Source organism: Chiloscyllium punctatum, chromosome 38 (genome assembly GCF_047496795.1).
Source record: "Chiloscyllium punctatum isolate Juve2018m chromosome 38, sChiPun1.3, whole genome shotgun sequence".
Lineage (NCBI taxonomy): Eukaryota > Metazoa > Chordata > Chondrichthyes > Orectolobiformes > Hemiscylliidae > Chiloscyllium > Chiloscyllium punctatum.
The window spans coordinates 8,156,845-8,174,975 of record NC_092776.1 but is presented as its reverse complement, the minus strand read 5'-3'; the positions used below and the strand labels follow the sequence as shown (position 1 = coordinate 8,174,975).

Genomic DNA, 18,131 nt, shown 5'->3' with positions numbered 1-18,131 from the left:
GCAGCACCTGCACAGCAATAATCTACTCAGGGATGCCCATTTTGGATTCAGCAAGATCCATTCAGCTCATGACCTCATTACAGCCTTGGTTCAAACATGGACAAAAGAGCTAAATTCCAGAGGGGAGGTGAGAGTGGCAGCCCTTGACATCAAGGCTGCATTCAACCAAGTGTAGCATCAAAGAGCCTTCGCAAAACTGGAATCATTGAATATCAGGGGGTAAACTCTCCAATGGTTAGAACCATACCCAGCACATATGAAGACAGTCATGGTTGTTGGCAGCCAGTCATTGCAGCTCCAGGACATTGCTGCAGGAATTCTTCATGGTCGTGTCCATGACCCAACCATCTTCAGCTGCTCCATGAATAACCTTCCCTCCATTATAAGGCTGGAAGTGGGAATGTTTGCCGCTGATTGACAAAGTTCAGCACCATTCACAATTCCTCAGACACTGAAGCAGTCCATGTGCAAATACAACAAGATCTGGACAATCTCTAGGCTTGGACTGACAAATGGCAAGAAACATTCATGCCACACAAATGCCAAGGAATGACCATCTCCAATGAGAGACCATCTAACCACTGCCCCTTGACATTCACTGCTATCACTGAATACCCCCATTATCAACATCCTTGGGATTACTACTAACCAGGACCCAACTGGGCTAGTCATGTAAACACAACAGATACAAGAGGTGGTCATAGGCAAGGAATACTGAATTGAATTGAATTTAATTTAATTGTTGTCACGTGTACCAAGGCACAGTGAAAAGCTTTGTTTTGCAAGCAATACAGGCAGATCACATAGTTAAGTAGCATAGATAAGTAAATAATAGGTAAACAATGGCAAAAACAGGGCGAATGCTAAGAGCTTGAGAGTCAATTCAGTATTTAACAACAGTAAGGTAGAAACCGTTTTGAAACCTGCTGGGGCATGTTTTCAGGCTTCTGTACCTTCTTCCCGATGGTAGAGGTTGAATGGATCAATGAGAATGCTGGCGGTCTTTCCTTGACAGCAGGCCTGGTAGATGGATTCTATAGATGGGAGGTTGGCCTTAGTGATTGTCTGGGCTGAGTTCACCACTCTCTGTAACCATCTCCAAACATGAATGGTACAGTTGCCATACCAGGTAGTGATACATCCAGATAGAATGCTCTCAATGGCGCAGCTATACTGTGGACAGTAACTCACTTCCTGACTCCCCAAAGCCTGTCCACCATCTGCAAGGCACAAGTCAGGATTGTGATTGAATACTGCCCACTTGCTTGGATGGATGCAGCTCCAACAACACTCAAGAAGCTTGACACCATCCAGGACAAAGCAGGTCATTTGATTGGCACCACATTCACAAGCATCCACTCACTCCACCACTGACACACAGTAGCAGAATTGTGTACCATCTACAAGATGCAATGCAGAAATTCACCAATGATCGTAAGACAGTACTCTCCAAACACATGACCACTTCCATCTTGATCGCCAAGGAGAGCATATACAGAGGAACCTCAATTGTCTGGTATTTGATTAACTGAATTTTGGATGATCCGAACAAGATCGCAAGGTCCAATGCGTAGCTATCCTGCACCGATTATTTAGCACCCGATTAACCAAACAAAATACTCCCTGCCCACGTCCTTTGGATAATCAAGGTTCCTCTGTACATGGGAACACCACCACATTTTAGTTCCCTCCCAAGCCACTCACCATCCTGACTTGGAAATGTATGAATGTAGATTTGCTCGCTGAGCTAGAAGGTTCACTTTCAGACATTTTGTCACCATACTAGGTAAACATCATCAGTGAGCCTCTGGAGAAGCACTGGTGCATGGCCCGCTTTCTATTTGTGTGTTTAGGTTTCCTTGGATTGGTGACATCATTTCCAGTGATGTCATTTCCTGTTTTTCTCGGGGGGGGGGGGGGGGGGGGGGGCGCTCACTGATTATGTTACCGAGTATGGTGAGGAAACGTCCAAAAACGAACCTTCCAGCTCAGCGAGCAAACCTCTATCCAGAACCTGGACCTGAGCAACAAATCTTCTCAAAACTCGCTTAGAAATCTATCTCTGCTCCTGTCACTGTGTCAAAATCCTGGAATTACTTCTCTAAGGGCATTATCAGTCAACCCAGTGCAGAGGTCCAAGAAAGCAGCTCACCACCACCTTTCTCAAGGGCAACTAGGGACAGGCAATAAATGCTGGCCCAGTCAGTGACACCCAGGTCTCATAAGTGAATATATAAAAAAAAAACAAAATGCACCCTCATTCTGGATTCATCCATGAGATGGAACATCTTTTCCAAGTCCAGCCATCAAGACCACACAGAATCTTATACATTTCAATAAAGTCATCCCTCAGTATCTATCGTCATAAGACAACCCACTTGCTTCAAATATCAATTCAATAACCCTCCTAAAAATTTCTTCCAAACCATTTACAACCTTTCTTAAATATTAAGACCAAAACTATATGCAGTATTCAAGATGTGGTCTCACCTATGCCTTATTTTTATTAAAGCATCTACTTCATACATTTATTTTGGAGGAAGAAACCGAAAAACTATACAGATATGCATACAAATTGGTCAAGGCAATTGGGTGATCAAAACCAAGTGCTTGGTAGCAGCCATGAAATAACATGCTCTCACAAAGTCTCAAGATGTGGACCCTCTGGAATGAAATATTTATGGATATGCGCCATATTTCATAGAGTCCATGGTGCATTTGAGCAGCTTTCCTGACAATAATATTGCAAACTTTAGAAAGTACAAATTCAATAATCTGCAAAGCCAAATATAGCTGTCAAGAAATGCAGCAAATAGGGACCAGACATGCATAGATTCATGGCTGAGAGAGGTATAATTAAATCTTTATACTGAAGGATAGTGTCATAGGCCCTAGCATCTTCAGCTGCCTCACCTTAAGGTCAGATGTGGGGATGTTTGCTGATAATTGCATGTTCAGCACCATTTGTGATTCCTCAGATACTGTGCAGCCCATATCCAAATACACCAGGACTAGAAGATTCAGGCTAGGTTAATGCACAGCAAGTAAAATCCACGCTACAGAAGTGTCAGGCAGTGACAATCTCCATTTAGGAAGAATTTGACCATTGCCCTTTGACATTCAATGGCATTAAGCATTACCGAATTTCCCACTGTCAAAACTCTAGAAAGTACTGACCAGGAACTGAATGGGACTAGCCATATGAATACTGTGGCTACAAGAAAGATTAGAGGTTGGGAATTCTGTGGTGAGTGACTCACCTCTTCAAAACCTGTCCACATCTACAAGACACAAGCCAGGAAATAATCTCTGCTTGCCTGGATGAGTGCAGCTCCATTAACACTCAAGAGGTTTGACACCATCTAACAGAAAGCTGCCCTCTTGAACATTGCATCTGCCTTCCACATTCATTCCCCCTCCACTACTGACACAAAGTAGCAGCATATGTACTACCTACAGGATGTACTACAGAGTTCACCAGGGCTTCTCAAGGCAACACCTTCCAAACCATGAATGTAACATCTCAAAGGACAATATAGTATAGACATAGGGAAACCATACCTGCAAGTTCCCCTCCAAGTCATTATCCTGGCATGGACCCGTAACATTGTTTCTTCACTGTCACTGGATCAAAATTGGGGAACTCTCCTAACAGCACTGAGTGTAGCTACATCACATGGCATGCACCAGTTAAAGGCAGCAGTTCACCACCACCTTCTCAAGGGTAATTATGGATGTGCAAATATAAATATTTAGACCAGGGATGATGACATACTTCAGTAAATTATGATCAAAGTTTAGACTTTATGTAAAATTGAAGCCTGTGGTATTGAAGAAACAGCAGATACATAGGCACAAAGTTGGTTAAGTAAGAGAAAGCAACAAATATTGAAGAAACATATTTCTTCCAACTGAAGGGAAGCACATAATACTGATCCCTAGTGACTGGTATTAGAAGCATTGATGTTTTTGATTAATATTAATGGCATAGTTAAACTCAGAACATTCTTTCAAAGTCTGCAAATGACTCAGCTCTGAGACATAATAAACAATGACGATAGCAATAAATTTTAAGAAAAGACTGGTGAAATGGTAAATGCAATTTAACTCAAGCATTTTGGCAAAAAGGATGAGGAGCAATACACAAGGATTATGGTAGTAATGATTATGAAAGTTTCAGAATTCATCATCAATACTCCATCAAAGTGATGGTAGTTCTGGAAATCCACATGTACAAAACACAGCAGCAATCCAGAAGTTGCTATCAGCGATTTCATGTTTCTCCAGAGGGTGCACTGTTTAGGTAACCTGCCATCCTGCAATCAATGGGAATGTGCTCTCCTTTACAGTGGGGAGACAAAACGCAGAGTGACGACCACTCTGCGGAGCACCTACGTTGTTCCTAACCCTGAGCTTCCTGTTGTCTGCCACTTCAACACATCACCATGATCCCTGGTCAACATCTCTGTCTCAGGCTTGCTGCACTGCTCCAAAGGTCAGCATAAGCTGGAAAAACAGTGAATCAGTTTCTGCTTGCAGACTGTGCAGGCTTCAGAACTCATTTTAGAGTTCAATAATTTTAGGTAAAAACCGAAAGAACTGCAGGTGCTGCAAATCAAAAACAAAAACAGAAATTGTTGGAAAAGCTCAGCAGGTCTAGCAGCATCTGTGAAGAGAAATCAGAGTTAATGTTAACTGTGAGGAAGGGTCACTAGACCTAATATTGATTTCTCTTCACAGATGCTGCTAGATCTGCTGAGCTTTTCCAGCAATTTCAGTTTTTATTTCAATCATTTTAGGTTCTGAGTACCTTCTTCCATGTTTTTACCCCAACTTTGTCATCATACAGGTTGCTATCGCAACCATCCCATTGCCCAAATGATCCCAGTTAGCAGCTATTGACTCCCCTAAGCTGACCTTAACCCATTCATTTATGGGTCCAACTGGTGTTCTCTCTCTCTGGGCTTGATCTCCATCTATTCGTTGCTCCTCCCCCCTCCCCTTCTCTAGCATATACACCAACCTTTACCTAGCTACAATCTGCAGGAGGGTCACTGGATGCAAAACATTAATTCTGCTTTCTCTCCACAGATGCTGCCAGACCTGCTGAGATTTTCCCAGCAATTTATCCTTCAGTCTGATTTCCAGCATCTGCAGTTTTTTGGTTTTATTTGTAAACAAATTATGTAATTTTAAAGCGAGCCCACATCTTTGAAGATAGGCAGAGATGTCAAGAGGGTTATTCAAAAACATGACCTTGGCATTTTTTTTTGTAAAGGCACAGAATGCACAAGTTTCTACTAACCCTTTTTTAAACATTGGCTAGGTTTCAGCTGGAGTATAATATTCAATCCTGAGTAACGTATTTTAGGAAGGATGTTAAGTTCTTAAGAGATGGTATAGGTGAGATTTACCAGATTAGTAACAGGGATAAGGAGTTGCAGACATTTGAAGACAGCTGACTATGCTCCTTGGAGCAAGAGAAGCCTTTCTTTGGTGGGGCAAGAGAGACGAAGTTGAAGTGGTGACCAAAATCATGAATTAATGTAAAAGAGTACACTAGCAGAAATGATTTCCAATGACAATAGAGTCTATAAATAGATAAAAGAATTAGCGACAACTTGAGGAAATATATTTTCACATTGCAAGTTTCTGTGTTTTGAAATACATTCTGAAAGGTTGGTGGAAGCTGTTTCAACAGTAAAATTCAAGAAGAAATTGGACACATACTGAGAGTTCTTCTTCTAATCAATTCTTACCAATTGCCTGACAGCATCTGTGGAGAGAGAAACAGACTTAACATTCATGTTGGTATGACTTCTTCAGAACCAAAAAGTCATAACAGACATGAAATTCTCTCTCCAAAGACTCTGCCAGACTTGCTGAGTTTCTTCAGCGCTGTGTTCATTTTAGGTTTCAAAGATCTGGATTATTTTGCTTTTTTGTGAATGAATAGCTGCTTACTTCTATTCAAATTATAGTACCTTCTGAATTGGATTAGAAGGCAATACTTATATGCCGATGCATGATCAAAATTTAACATGTCAGTTATAACCCACTATATTGTAATTTTGCATATCTCACATAATAAAGTCCTACATAACATCACTCAGGCTTGAAAATAAGAAAACGTGGTGCTCCGGCTGTAACATATAATTCAGAAACATTTTACCACAGTGAACATTAACTGCAATCGTATACCTATGAATAGATTTCTACAACATACTATGCTTTTACATAATTCTTAGGGTTAAAAACACACCTGTAAAACAAGGATAAAATAGTCTACAGGTTTGTTCCGATAGAAGAGGTAATGTTCTGGGGCTTTTTTATTTCTTTCATCAAACTTCATTTCCTGAATAACATTAGGATGTTTGAGCAGCCTCAGTAAGATCTTCTCTGACATCTGTGTAGGGCTGAATGGCTCCACTTCTGAAATCATGAACAGAAACATCAGTATATTCAAACGACCCAAGCCTTCTATTAGAATCAACAATGACTGTCACTAAAGTTCAGGTAGAATAAAAATAGCCAAAATAAAAATGCTTAAAACTGATCTCATGGCACCTATTTAAATCCATAGGCCCTGCCACAAAGACTTCTTTTTGAGAAATAATTTAGTTTTTAAAGTTTTAAAATGAAGTTGAATCGCTATTTTGGTGTTGTAAGAGTCAGGCAATGTGATAAGTAAGAGTCTGCTTTCAAATTAGCACTTTATTTATTGATGGACCACAGGTTTTTCTTTAACCCTCTCGAGAGATGTGGGAATTGCTGGCAAAGCCAACTTTTGTTACAGATCCTTAATTACCCTAGACCAAATGGTTTGTTCAACCATTCAGTCATACAGTTTCACAGCAAGAAGAGGCACCGTTCGGCCCATCAAGTTCATTTTGATCATCAATCAACTATCTACTTTAATCCCATTTCCAGCACTCCACTTGTAGCCTCATAGTTCAAGTGTTCACCTAAATACTTAAATGACAAAACCAAATTTCATCACCACACACAGTTCAGGATTATATACTATTTACCAATGTCCTGCCTGTCTATTTCATCCTGTAGTTTAAGGTCATCTCCCTCACTATTTGCCAAGACACCAATTGCCATGTTATTGGCAAACTTATAGTCAAATCTCAAATTCATCTCTAGACCATTAACGTACACTACAAACAGCAACGCACCTAGCAACAAAGCTTATGGTATGCCACTGGACACAGGCTTCCAGTCAAAAATAACCTTTGACCATCATCCTCTGTCTCTTGCCACTAAGCTAATTTTAGATCCAATATGCTAAACTGCCCTGAATCCCTTGGGTTCTTACCTTCTTGACCAGTCTCCCATGCAACAGTTTATCAAGAGTTTGCCTGAAATCCAATGTAGTTACATCATTTAGAACATAGAACATAGAAAAGTACAGCACAGAACAGGTCCTTTGGCACACGATGTTATGCAGAGATTTAATCCTAATGTAAAATATAATAACAACCTATGCACCCCTCAACTCACAACTATCCATGTGCATGTCCAGCAGTCGCTTAAATGTCCTCAGTGACTCTGCTTCCACCATCACCGCTGGCATCGCATTCCATGCATTCACAACTCTGTAAAGAACCTATCTCTGACATCTCCTTTATACCTTCCTCCTAATATCTTCACACTATGACTCCTCGTACTGGTCAATCCTGCCCTGGGGAAAAGTCTCTGACTCTATCTATTCCACTCATTATCTTGTATACCACATGTTTTGTTTACACAATTAGTCATCTCAAAAAACTCAATGAATCTGTCAGACTTGATTCATGCTGGCCATCTTCAAGTCATCTTTTCTCTCCAAGTGGAGATTAATTCTATCCCTGCAATCTCCTCTCTTAACTCACATAGCAGGCTGGGATACATGTCATTTAGGCATGGGATGTATCCAGTTTTAAGCCTGCTAAAACACTAATACCTCCTCCACTTCAATTGCAGTTTGTTCGAGTATATCACAGTATTCCCCTTCCTGATTTCCATACTTGCATTGTCCTTCTCTACAATGAATACAGATGCAATGTGTTAATTTGAAACCCCATCTACATCTTCCAGCTCCACACAAACATCGCCACTTTGGTCCATCATGGGTCTTACTCTTTTCCTGGTTTGCTCTTGCCCCGAATATACTCATGAAATGCCTTTAGACTACTCTTTATTTTACCCACCAGTGTTTTGTCTAGCTCTCTCTTTACTTTCCTATTAGTCATAGAGATGTACAGCACGGAAACTGACCCTTCAGTCCAACTCATCCATGCTGACCAGATATCCCAACCTAATCTAGTCCCACCTGCCACACCTGGCCCATATCCCTCCAAACCCTTCCGATTCATATACCCATCTGGATGCCTTTTAAATGTTGCAATTGTACTAACCTCCACCACTTCCTCCAACAGCCCATTCCACACACGCAACACCCTCTACGTGAAAAGGTTCCCCCCTAGGTCTCTTTTATATCTTTCCCCTCTCACCCTAAACCAATGCCCTCTACTTCTGGACTCCCCCATCCCAGGGAAAAGACTTTGTCTATTTATCCTATCCATGCCCCTCATGATTTTATAAACCTCTATAAGGTCACCCCTCAGTCTCTGATGCTCCAGGGAAAACAGCGTCAGCCTGTTCAACCTCTCCCTATACTCAAATCCTCCAACCCTGGCAACATCCTTATAATTCTTTTCTGAACCCTTTCAGATTTCACAACATCCTTCTGATAAGGAGGAGAGCAGAACCACATGCAATATTTCAAAAGTGGCCTTAACAATGTCCTGTACAGCTGCAACATGACCCTCCAACTCCTATACTCAACACTCTTGACCAATAAAGGAAAGCATACCAAACGCCTTCTTCACTATCCTATCCAACTGCGACTCCACTTTCAAGGAGCTATAAACCTGCACTCCAAGGTCTCTTTGTTCAGCAACACTCCCTAGGAACTTACCATTAAGTGTAAAAGTCCTGCTAAGATTTGCTTTCCCAAAATACAGCACCTCGCATTTTTTGAATTAAATTCCATCTGCCACCTCTCAGCCCATTGGTCCATCTGATCAGGATCCCATTGTATTCAGAGGTAGCCTTCTTTGCTGTACACTACACCTCAAATTTTAGTGTCATCTGCAAACTTACTAACTGTACCTCTTAGGCTCACATCCAAATTATTTATATAAATGATGAAAAGCAATGGACCCAGCAGCAATCCTTGTGGCATTCCACTGGTCATAGGTCTCCAATATGAAAAACAACCCTCCACTACCATCCTCTTCTACCTTTGAGCCAGTTCTGTATTCAAATGGCTAGTTCTCCCTGTATCCTATGTGATCTAACCTTGCTAACCAGTCTCCCATGGGGAACCTTGTCGAACGCCTTACTGAAGTCCATATAGATCATGGATATCACTTTGCCCTCATCAATCCTCTGTTACTTCTTCAAAAAACTCAATCAAGTTTGTCAGACATGATTTCCCACGCATAAAGCCATGTTGACTATCCCTAATCAGTCCTTGCCTTTCCAAATACATGTATATCCTGTCCCTCAGGATTCCCTCCAACAACTTGCCCACCACCAACATCAGGCTCACTGGTCTATAGTTTCCTGACTTGTCCTTACAACCTTTCTTAAATGGTGGCACCACGTTAGCCAACCTCCAGGCTTCTGACACCTCACTTGTGACTATCGATGATACAAATATTTCAGCAAGAGGCCCAGCAATCACTTCCCGAGCTTCCCAAAGTGTTCTAGGGTACACCTGATCAGGTCCTGGGGATTTATTCACTTTTACGTCTTTCAAAACATCCAGCTTTTCCTCCTCTGTAATCTGGACATTTTGCAAGATGTCACCATTTATTTCCCCACATTCTATATCTTCCATGTACTTTTCCCACAGTAAACACTCATACAAAATACTAGTGTCGTTTCTCCCCCATCTCTTATGGCTTCACACAGAGGGTGCCTTGCTGATCTTTGATGGGCCCTATTCTCTCCCTAGTTACCCTTTTGTCCTTAATGTATTTGTAAAAACCCTTTGGGGATTCTCCTTAACTCTATTTGCCAAAGTTATCTCATGTCCTCTTTTTGCCCTCCTGATTTCTTTCTCAAGTTACTCCTACTGCCTTTATACTCTTCTAAGGATTCACTTGATCTATCTTGTCTATAACTGACATACGCTTCCTTCTTTTTCTTAAGCAAACCCTCAATTTCTTTAGTCATCCAGCATCCTCATCCCTCCCAGCCTTTTCATTCACCCTAACAGGAATACTGTATATCGTCTCTGCACATTGTTTTCTAATTAACCTCTGCAGTTTTTCTCTATTTCTGATGCCTTTTGTTGTTTTGAGCCCTGAGTATCTACCATAAGTTTCCCTTTTTTAGCTTGTTCAATTCTGTATATTTCTCAACATCCAGACTTGTGGACTTGTTGGTTCACTCGTACCTTTCACCTTTACAGCAACACCTTGCATTCTCACTATTTCCTTCTTAAAAGATTCTAACTGCCCTAATGTAAATTTTCCTCCAAGTAGCTACATCCAGTCCACTCAGCTAAATACTGTTTTATATTGAAACTGCTCTTCATCCAACTCAGAACATGGTCAATCTTTGTCCTTTCCAGAATTACCCTAAATTTTATTGAGTTATGGTCACTTTCAGCAAAATTCTCATCCTCTGATACTTCTACTACTTGCTACCTTCTTTTTCTAAAGTTAGCTGCAGCACCATCCTACTCTGTAGAGCTGTGTACGGCTTAGATGTTCTCCTGGATACATTTTTAAGAATTTCACCTCCCTTTCACACAGTTTTTTTTATTATTATTATCGCAGTTTATATTAAATTGAAATCTTCTACTATTACATTATTTTTACATTTCTCTGAAATTTACTACGCTCTTTCGCTGACTGTTTGGGTCTGTTAGTACACTGTCAACAATATGATTGCCTCCTTTCTGTTTTTGAGTTTTAGCCATATGGCCTCAGTTGAGAAACTTTTCTAAAATGTAATCCACAAAGGTGTAGTAATTGAATACTTGATTAATATTGAGACACTGCCTCATTTATACACCTCTCTGTCTTGCTCCAGCTGTTCCCTCCCTCAATCATGTCTCCATGAACAGCAAAAATATATCACCCTAAGTTAATCAGCACCTGCATCTCATTTACCTTACTTGCAAGACTTCTTGCATTAAACGTGCCTGGTCTTACTATGCTCCCTTGTGCCTTAACTTGACTATATATGCTTGACTCTCTGGACTGACTTCATTCTCTTCTTTATTTATCCCTGCATTATTGTATCACCTCTCTGCATCTCATCTCTTTGCCAAATCAATTCAAACCCCCCTCCAACAGGGGCAAATCGAGGATCTCAGTCCCATGTTGGCTCAGTTGCAACCGGAACTTGCACAGGTCCACCGTCCTCTGAAACAAATCAAGTGATCCATGAATCTAAACCTCTTCCCATCTTCAAGTGGATATTCACCTGCTCTCTTTGCACTCTCCCTCTTCAGAATGCCCTGTCGCTGTTCAGTTATATCCTTGCCCTAGACAACACACCATCCCGGAGTTATATCAGTCTTTGCAGAAATGCTTGTTTGCACCCTTCATTACTGAGTCTCTTATCACTATTGCTCTTCCTTTCTTTCTCCTCCTTCTTTTGTGCAGCTGAACACTGGCTGCACTTATAGTATTTCACTCATAGCATTTTCCAACTCTCTTGAGTGAGATACACTCTGGGGCTTTCCTGACTACCTACCTACTTGCCTGCCTCCCATCTTCTGACTGGTGGTCACATGTTCCTTCCCTGACTGCACATCCTGAAGCTGTCAGGGATGAGCATGTCTAAAAACATGGTTTTCCGATGCATCCAGCCAATGCTTAAGCTCCAGCTTTGCCTCTGTCTCTCTCATTCACAGCCCTAGAATACTCCCTCACAGTTCCGGGAAACAAGTGAAAGGCCTCCAGGTCTTGGTCTGTCTTTATTCAAAACCCCTGAATATGCTCCACACAGATCCAACCCTTCTTCGGTTCCCTTCTTTGAGTGGTTAGGACCCATTGCTATGGATCTGGAGTCACATGCAAGTCAGGTAAGGATGGCAGATTTATTTCCCTGAAGGACATTAGTGATCCATACATATTTTTATAACATTTAGCAGTTACATGGTGACATCTTTAGATGAGCTTTTAGATTCTGATATTTACTGAATTCAAATTTAACCACCTTCCACTGTTGGATTCAAATCATTAGCTTGGGTGCTCTGGATTACTACTTTAATAACATTACCACTGTTCCACCTCCCCCCCTCCCCCAAAGAATTTTAAGTCCTGAGAAAAATCATACTGTACTCAAGCATAAGTATGTTTTCTTTCTCCATAGATACTGCCAGAGCTGCTGAGTTTCTCCAGCATTCGCCAAGTTTTTTCAAATTCTTTGCTTCGTTAGGATTAACTGTCACCAACTGCCATCTAATATTTCTTCAAGCTACACATACATTTCCATATGGTGTGTGTTGATTCAATTACAACAGCCAAGTACACAGCAATCTACATTGGACATCCACATGCATCAGAGCGTGACACATGCACGGCAATTATTGCTGCAAAATGACATTTAACGGCAATCCCACCAATGCTTCATTCCCTTAACACAGGGTTAAAAAAAAGTTAGCTGCAACACTTACATATAAATAAATTATCTGAGCAGTCACAAGAAAACTATTTGAAATCACTGTGAAACTGAAATGCTAAAAGAACAATTTAATCTGTCCAGATAAAATTGGGCAACTGACAATTAACTCACAGCTCATATTACAGAAGTACCTGCAGTCCCACAGGTTTGAGCAAAATCAAGCCATTACTTAAAAAAAGTAAAAACATTTCTTTCCAGCAAGTTGTAGCAGTGTTCACCATAAAACCAATTTACAGAAGTGAAACACAAAAATTACTACATTAAGACATTGCTTAAATACAGTTAGATAGCACCTTAAGTTAAATATGTCACAATTCAAACAATGAATTACTGGGTTCACTGAGTAAATTGAAGTGCTGTTGTCGTTGGAACACTCATTAAAAATGCTGTGGAACTTTGCTGTTACCAGATTTTTATCATAATGCAGACTCTACCAAAGCTCATGTTGAATACTGTAAAGAGTACTTCTTTTTTGATCCAACCAGGTTCATTGTCTGAAACTGAAAACGGAATACAAAAGAGGTGGTAGAGCTTGATCAGTCATTGTCCATAAATCTGGGAATGCTGTCTCAATTATGTGAGCAGCAATAAGTTTCCTTTTGATGCTTATAAAAATATTAACAGTAAATGAGTTTGGGCAGTACAACCTAGTCAAGTACATTGCACAACCAATGAACTGACAGCCTCACTTAGGCCACAGTGAAGGTCAGGGTCATACTGTTGCTGCATAGGATTCTTTTTGTACTCCATGCAGGAAGTACTGTTCCAATTTCTTATCAAGCAGAGAACTACTCCATAAATAAATATAATTTTATGTTATACTGTGCTATTTGCAGCAATGAAGTGTTGTACTAAGTTTTAGAAAATTATGCAAGACTTTAAATTTATTCACCGTGGAGACTTCAGGGAGGGGTTGCTAACTCAGTTTAGGAAATAAGTAATTTATTTTTAAAAGTTAATTCCCTAGTTTCTGGAGTGCAGGCGTCACTAGCAGGGCATTTATTATTCATTGTTAATTTCCTGGAGATATATAGTGCACTGTGTTCTTGAATCACTGTTGTCATATGATGAAGGTGTTCCTATAATGCTATTAGATAGAGAATTTAGTTGTTTTATATAACTTGCGAGGGCACTTTAGAGAGTAATCAAGTGTCACCGCATATAGATAGACCAGGTTAGATAGAGATGGCAGATTCCCTTTCTTGAACACAAAAATATCAGTGAATCAATTGGGTTTTAAGACACTTCAGAAGTTCACTGTTGTTTTTATTTTTCCAGAGTTCTTTACTAATTGAATTCAAACTCTCAAAATGTCATAGTAGTAAATCTGAACTATTTCCCTTCAACCTGTATTTCCTTCCAGATCACGATCAGAAAAAAATATAATTTGCCCTAAACAACAGCATTGAAGTAGTTTTACATTACTGCAGGAATAATTTGTGCTATCCTTTGGGTGGGAATGTTTTTAATGTTATGCAGTATATATAGAAATAATCTAATTTCCTAAACATAATCTTCGCCTTGCAATACAAAAATTCACACCCCAAATTGTACATTTTAAATGGAAGCTGTAATGTACATATGCAATCAGGGGAAGAGAGCAATCCCAAATACTGGCAACCAAGAAGAAAGTCAATTTTTAAAGTTCATCCTTAATATCCTATGAAAGCATTTAATGGACATTTAAAATCAGTGGGGAAAGAAAAAGCAATAACCTGATGCAATTCAAACTGATGCAGGAAGCCTAGTGATGGGAGATAAGGAAATAGCAGGAGAACTTAACAAGTACTTTGCGTCAGTTTTCACAGTGGAAGACATGAGTAATATCCCAAAACTTAAAGGGTGTCACGGGGCTGAGTTGAGTATGGTTGCCATTACGAAAGAGATAGTGCTTGAAAAGTTAAAAAGTCTTAAAATTGATAAATCTTCTGGCCCCGATGGGATACACCCTAGAGTTCTGAGAGAGGTGGCTGAGGAAATAGCAGAGGCATTGGTTGAGATCTTTCAAGAGTCACTGGAGTCAGGAAAGGTCCCGGATGATTGGAAGATTGCTGTTGTAACCCCCTTGTTCAAGAAAGGATCAAGGCAAAAGATGAAAAATTACAGGCCAATCAGCTTAACCTCGGTTGTTGGTAAAATTGTAGAATCCATCATTAAGGATGAGGTTTCTAAATTCTTGGAAGAGCAGAGTCTGATTAGAACAAGTCAACATGGATTTAGTAAAGGGAGGTCACGCCTGACAAACCTGTTGGAATTTTTCGAAGAGGTAACAAGTAGGTTAGACCAGGGAAACCCAGTGGATGTGGTCTATCTAGACTTTCAAAAGGCCTTTGATAAGGTGCCACACGGGAGAATGCTGAGCAAGGTGAGGGCCCATGGTGTTCGAGGTGAGCTGCTGGGATGGATTGAGGATTGGCTGTCTAACAGAAGGCAGAGAGTTGGGATAAAAGGTTCTTTTTCAGAATGGCAGCTGGTGACGAGCGGTGTCCCGTAGGGTTTGGTGCTGGGGCCACAGCTGTTCGCATTATATATTAATGATTTGGATGAGGGAACCGGGGGCATTCTAGCGAAGTTTGCCGATGATACGAAGTTAGGTGGACAGGCAGGTAGTACTGAGGAAGTGGGGAGGCTACAGAAGGATCTAGACAGGTTGGGAGAGTGGTCCAGGAAATGGCTGATGGAATTTAACGTGAGCAAGTGTGAGGTCTTGCACTTTGGCAAAAAGAATAAAAGCATGGACTACTTTCTAAATGGTGAGAAAATTAATAAAGCCAAAGCACAAAGGGATCTGGGAGTGCTAGTCGAGGATTCTCTAAAGGTAAACAAGCAGGTTGAGTCTGTGATTAAGAAAGCGAATGCAATGTTGTCTCTTATCTCAAGAGGGTTGGAATATAAAAGCAGAGATGTACTACTAAGACTTTATAAAGCTCTGGTTAGGCCCCATTTGGAGTACTGTGTCCAGGTTTGGTCCCCACACCTCAGGAAGGACATACTGGCACTGGAACGTGTCCAGCGGAGATTCACATGGATGATCCCTAGAATGACAGGTCTAGCATATGAGGAACGGCTGAGGATACTGGGATTGTATTCGTTGGAGTTTAGAAGATTAAGGGCAGACTTAATAGAGACGCACAAAATAATACATGGCTTGGAAAAGGTGGATGCTAGGAAATTGTTTCCGTTAGACGAGGAGACTAGGACCCGTGGACACAGCCTTAGAATTAGAGGGGGTCATTTCAGAACAGAAATGCGGAGACATTTCTTCAGCCAGAGAGTGGTGGGCCTGTGGAATTCATTGCCACGGAGTGCAGTGGAAGCCGGGACGCTAAATGTCTTCAAGGCTGAGATTGATAGATTCTTGTTGTCTAGAGGAATTAAGGGCTACGGGGAGAACGCTGGTAAGTGGAGCTGAAATGCGCATCAGCCATGATTGAATGGCGGAGTGGACTCGATGGGCCGAATGGCCTTACTTCCACTTCTATGTCTTATGGTCTTACCTATTTGCTTATAAATTCTTTTCTGCTGGATGTACATTTGCAAGGCATCTTTAATTTAGAGCATATTCCAAGGTTTGTCCTAATTAGGTGCAGAAATCTGAATTCTGAGCCAGACTGGAGATGGTTAGGAGGAGTAGGTTGAAGAGATACATTTAATTATGTTTTTAAAAGATAAAAGGGCGGGGTGAAAATTTTTAGCGAGGAAACTGCAAAGTATACAAACCAGCCAGCCAATTTCAGAAATAATGAGGCAAGCATCAAAATCAAGATTATAGTCACTGAAGACAATTTAATGTGTTGCGGTGGTTAAGTCAGAATGGCAATTCAGATCAATGAGGTTTTTGCGCACATAGGATTTAGTGCAGGGTGAGGTAAATGTGCAACAACTTTGTATAAGTAGGAATTCATGGACAGTAAAGCAAAGTAATGGATTACTCTAGGACCCAAATACTATTTGTGGACTGGAGCTGACCACAATTGGTTCTTGCTCAACTAGAGAGAGAGGCTAGTTGTTTAATGAGTCCCTGGTAAATGGCGAGGGTCTTCCATTCTTAAGTTTTTACACTGTATATGAACTGGTGATAAAGTTAATCAAAATATGAAGAACAGCTTACACAAGTAAATAATAACTAAAAAATGGGGTGGCAATTGCCTAGTGTTATCATCACTGAAGTTTTAATCCTAGAGAGCCAGGTTCAAATCCTGCCATGACAGATGGTGGAATTTGAATTAAACAAACATCTGGAACCATTTTCATCAGTCGGAAAAACACGCCTAGTTCACTAATGTCCCTTAGGGAAGGAAACTGCCATCCTTACCTGGTCTGGCCTACATGTGACTCCAGACCCACAGCAATGTGGTTGACACAACTGCTTTCTGGGCAATTAGGAATGGGCAATAAATGCTGACTTATCCACAGATGCCACATCCTATTACTAAATCAAAAAAAAATGAAGACTCAATCAGGATGGCTGTTCAGGTAACGTGTCTAGGCTACAGCATTTGGGAGCTCCTGGATACCATTACAATCCATGACAAATAGATGCGCACTATATCAGAGTGTCATAGAGTCATACAGCATGGAAACAGACCCATTTAGTCCAACCAAATATCCTAAACTACTGATCCACACGGATTTGGTCCATATCCTTCTAAACTCCTCCTATTCATGTATCCATCCAGATGCCTTTTTAATGTTTTAACTGCACCTGCCTCCATCGCCTCTTCTAGCAGCAAGTCCCATACAAGTACAACCCTCTGCATGAAAAAGCTGCCCCTCAGGTCACTTTTAAATATTTCCCCTCTCACCTTAAATCTGTGCCCTCTACTTTTGGACACCCCTGCCCTGGGAAAAAGACCTTGACTATTCACCCACTCATGATTTTATAAACCTCTACACGGTCATCCTCAGCCTCTGACACTCAAGAGGGAAGAAAGCCTATTCAGCCTCTCCCATAGCTCAAACTGTCCAATCCTGGCAACACCTTTATAAGTAATTTCTGAACCCTTTCAAGTTTAACAACATAATTCCCATAGCAGGGAGACCAGACTTGAATGCAGTATTCTGAAAGCAGCCTTACCAATGTCCTGTACAGTCACAACATAACATCCCAACTCCTTTACATAATGCACTGACCAATTAAGGTATCAAGTTTTTAAGTGTTTAAGCAGCTTCTGCTCAGAGTTTGAGCTGAGGACCAAACTACACACCCTGTGATGCACCTGGGAAGGGAACTGTTATCTGGATTTTTGGTACCAGGAGAAAGTTACATGATTTGGGATAGGGTTTTCGGATTTGATCAGTTACTAGAGACAAGGTTTGAGCTACATAAAGGAACACAGAAAGCAGGAGTGCTGCCTTTGCAACGTCTAGAAGGTTTGAGGTTCCCTCAACCTGTATGGATGAGAGTAGGGGTCACAAGTAAGGGATAGACCAGA

At 40.9% G+C, this 18,131-nt stretch overlaps 1 protein-coding gene across 2 annotated transcripts in view; it reads right to left on the bottom strand.

The window, feature by feature from the left end:
* LOC140463320 (metal transporter CNNM2-like) overlaps positions 1–18,131 on the bottom strand; it is a 238,157-nt gene that overhangs the window by 53,045 nt on the left and 166,981 nt on the right. For both annotated transcript variants that reach the window (XM_072557109.1, XM_072557110.1), the window contains exon 4: positions 6,263–6,432. In XM_072557109.1, the coding sequence (XP_072413210.1) occupies positions 6,263–6,432 (170 nt within the window). The remainder of the gene's footprint in view (positions 1–6,262; positions 6,433–18,131) is intronic.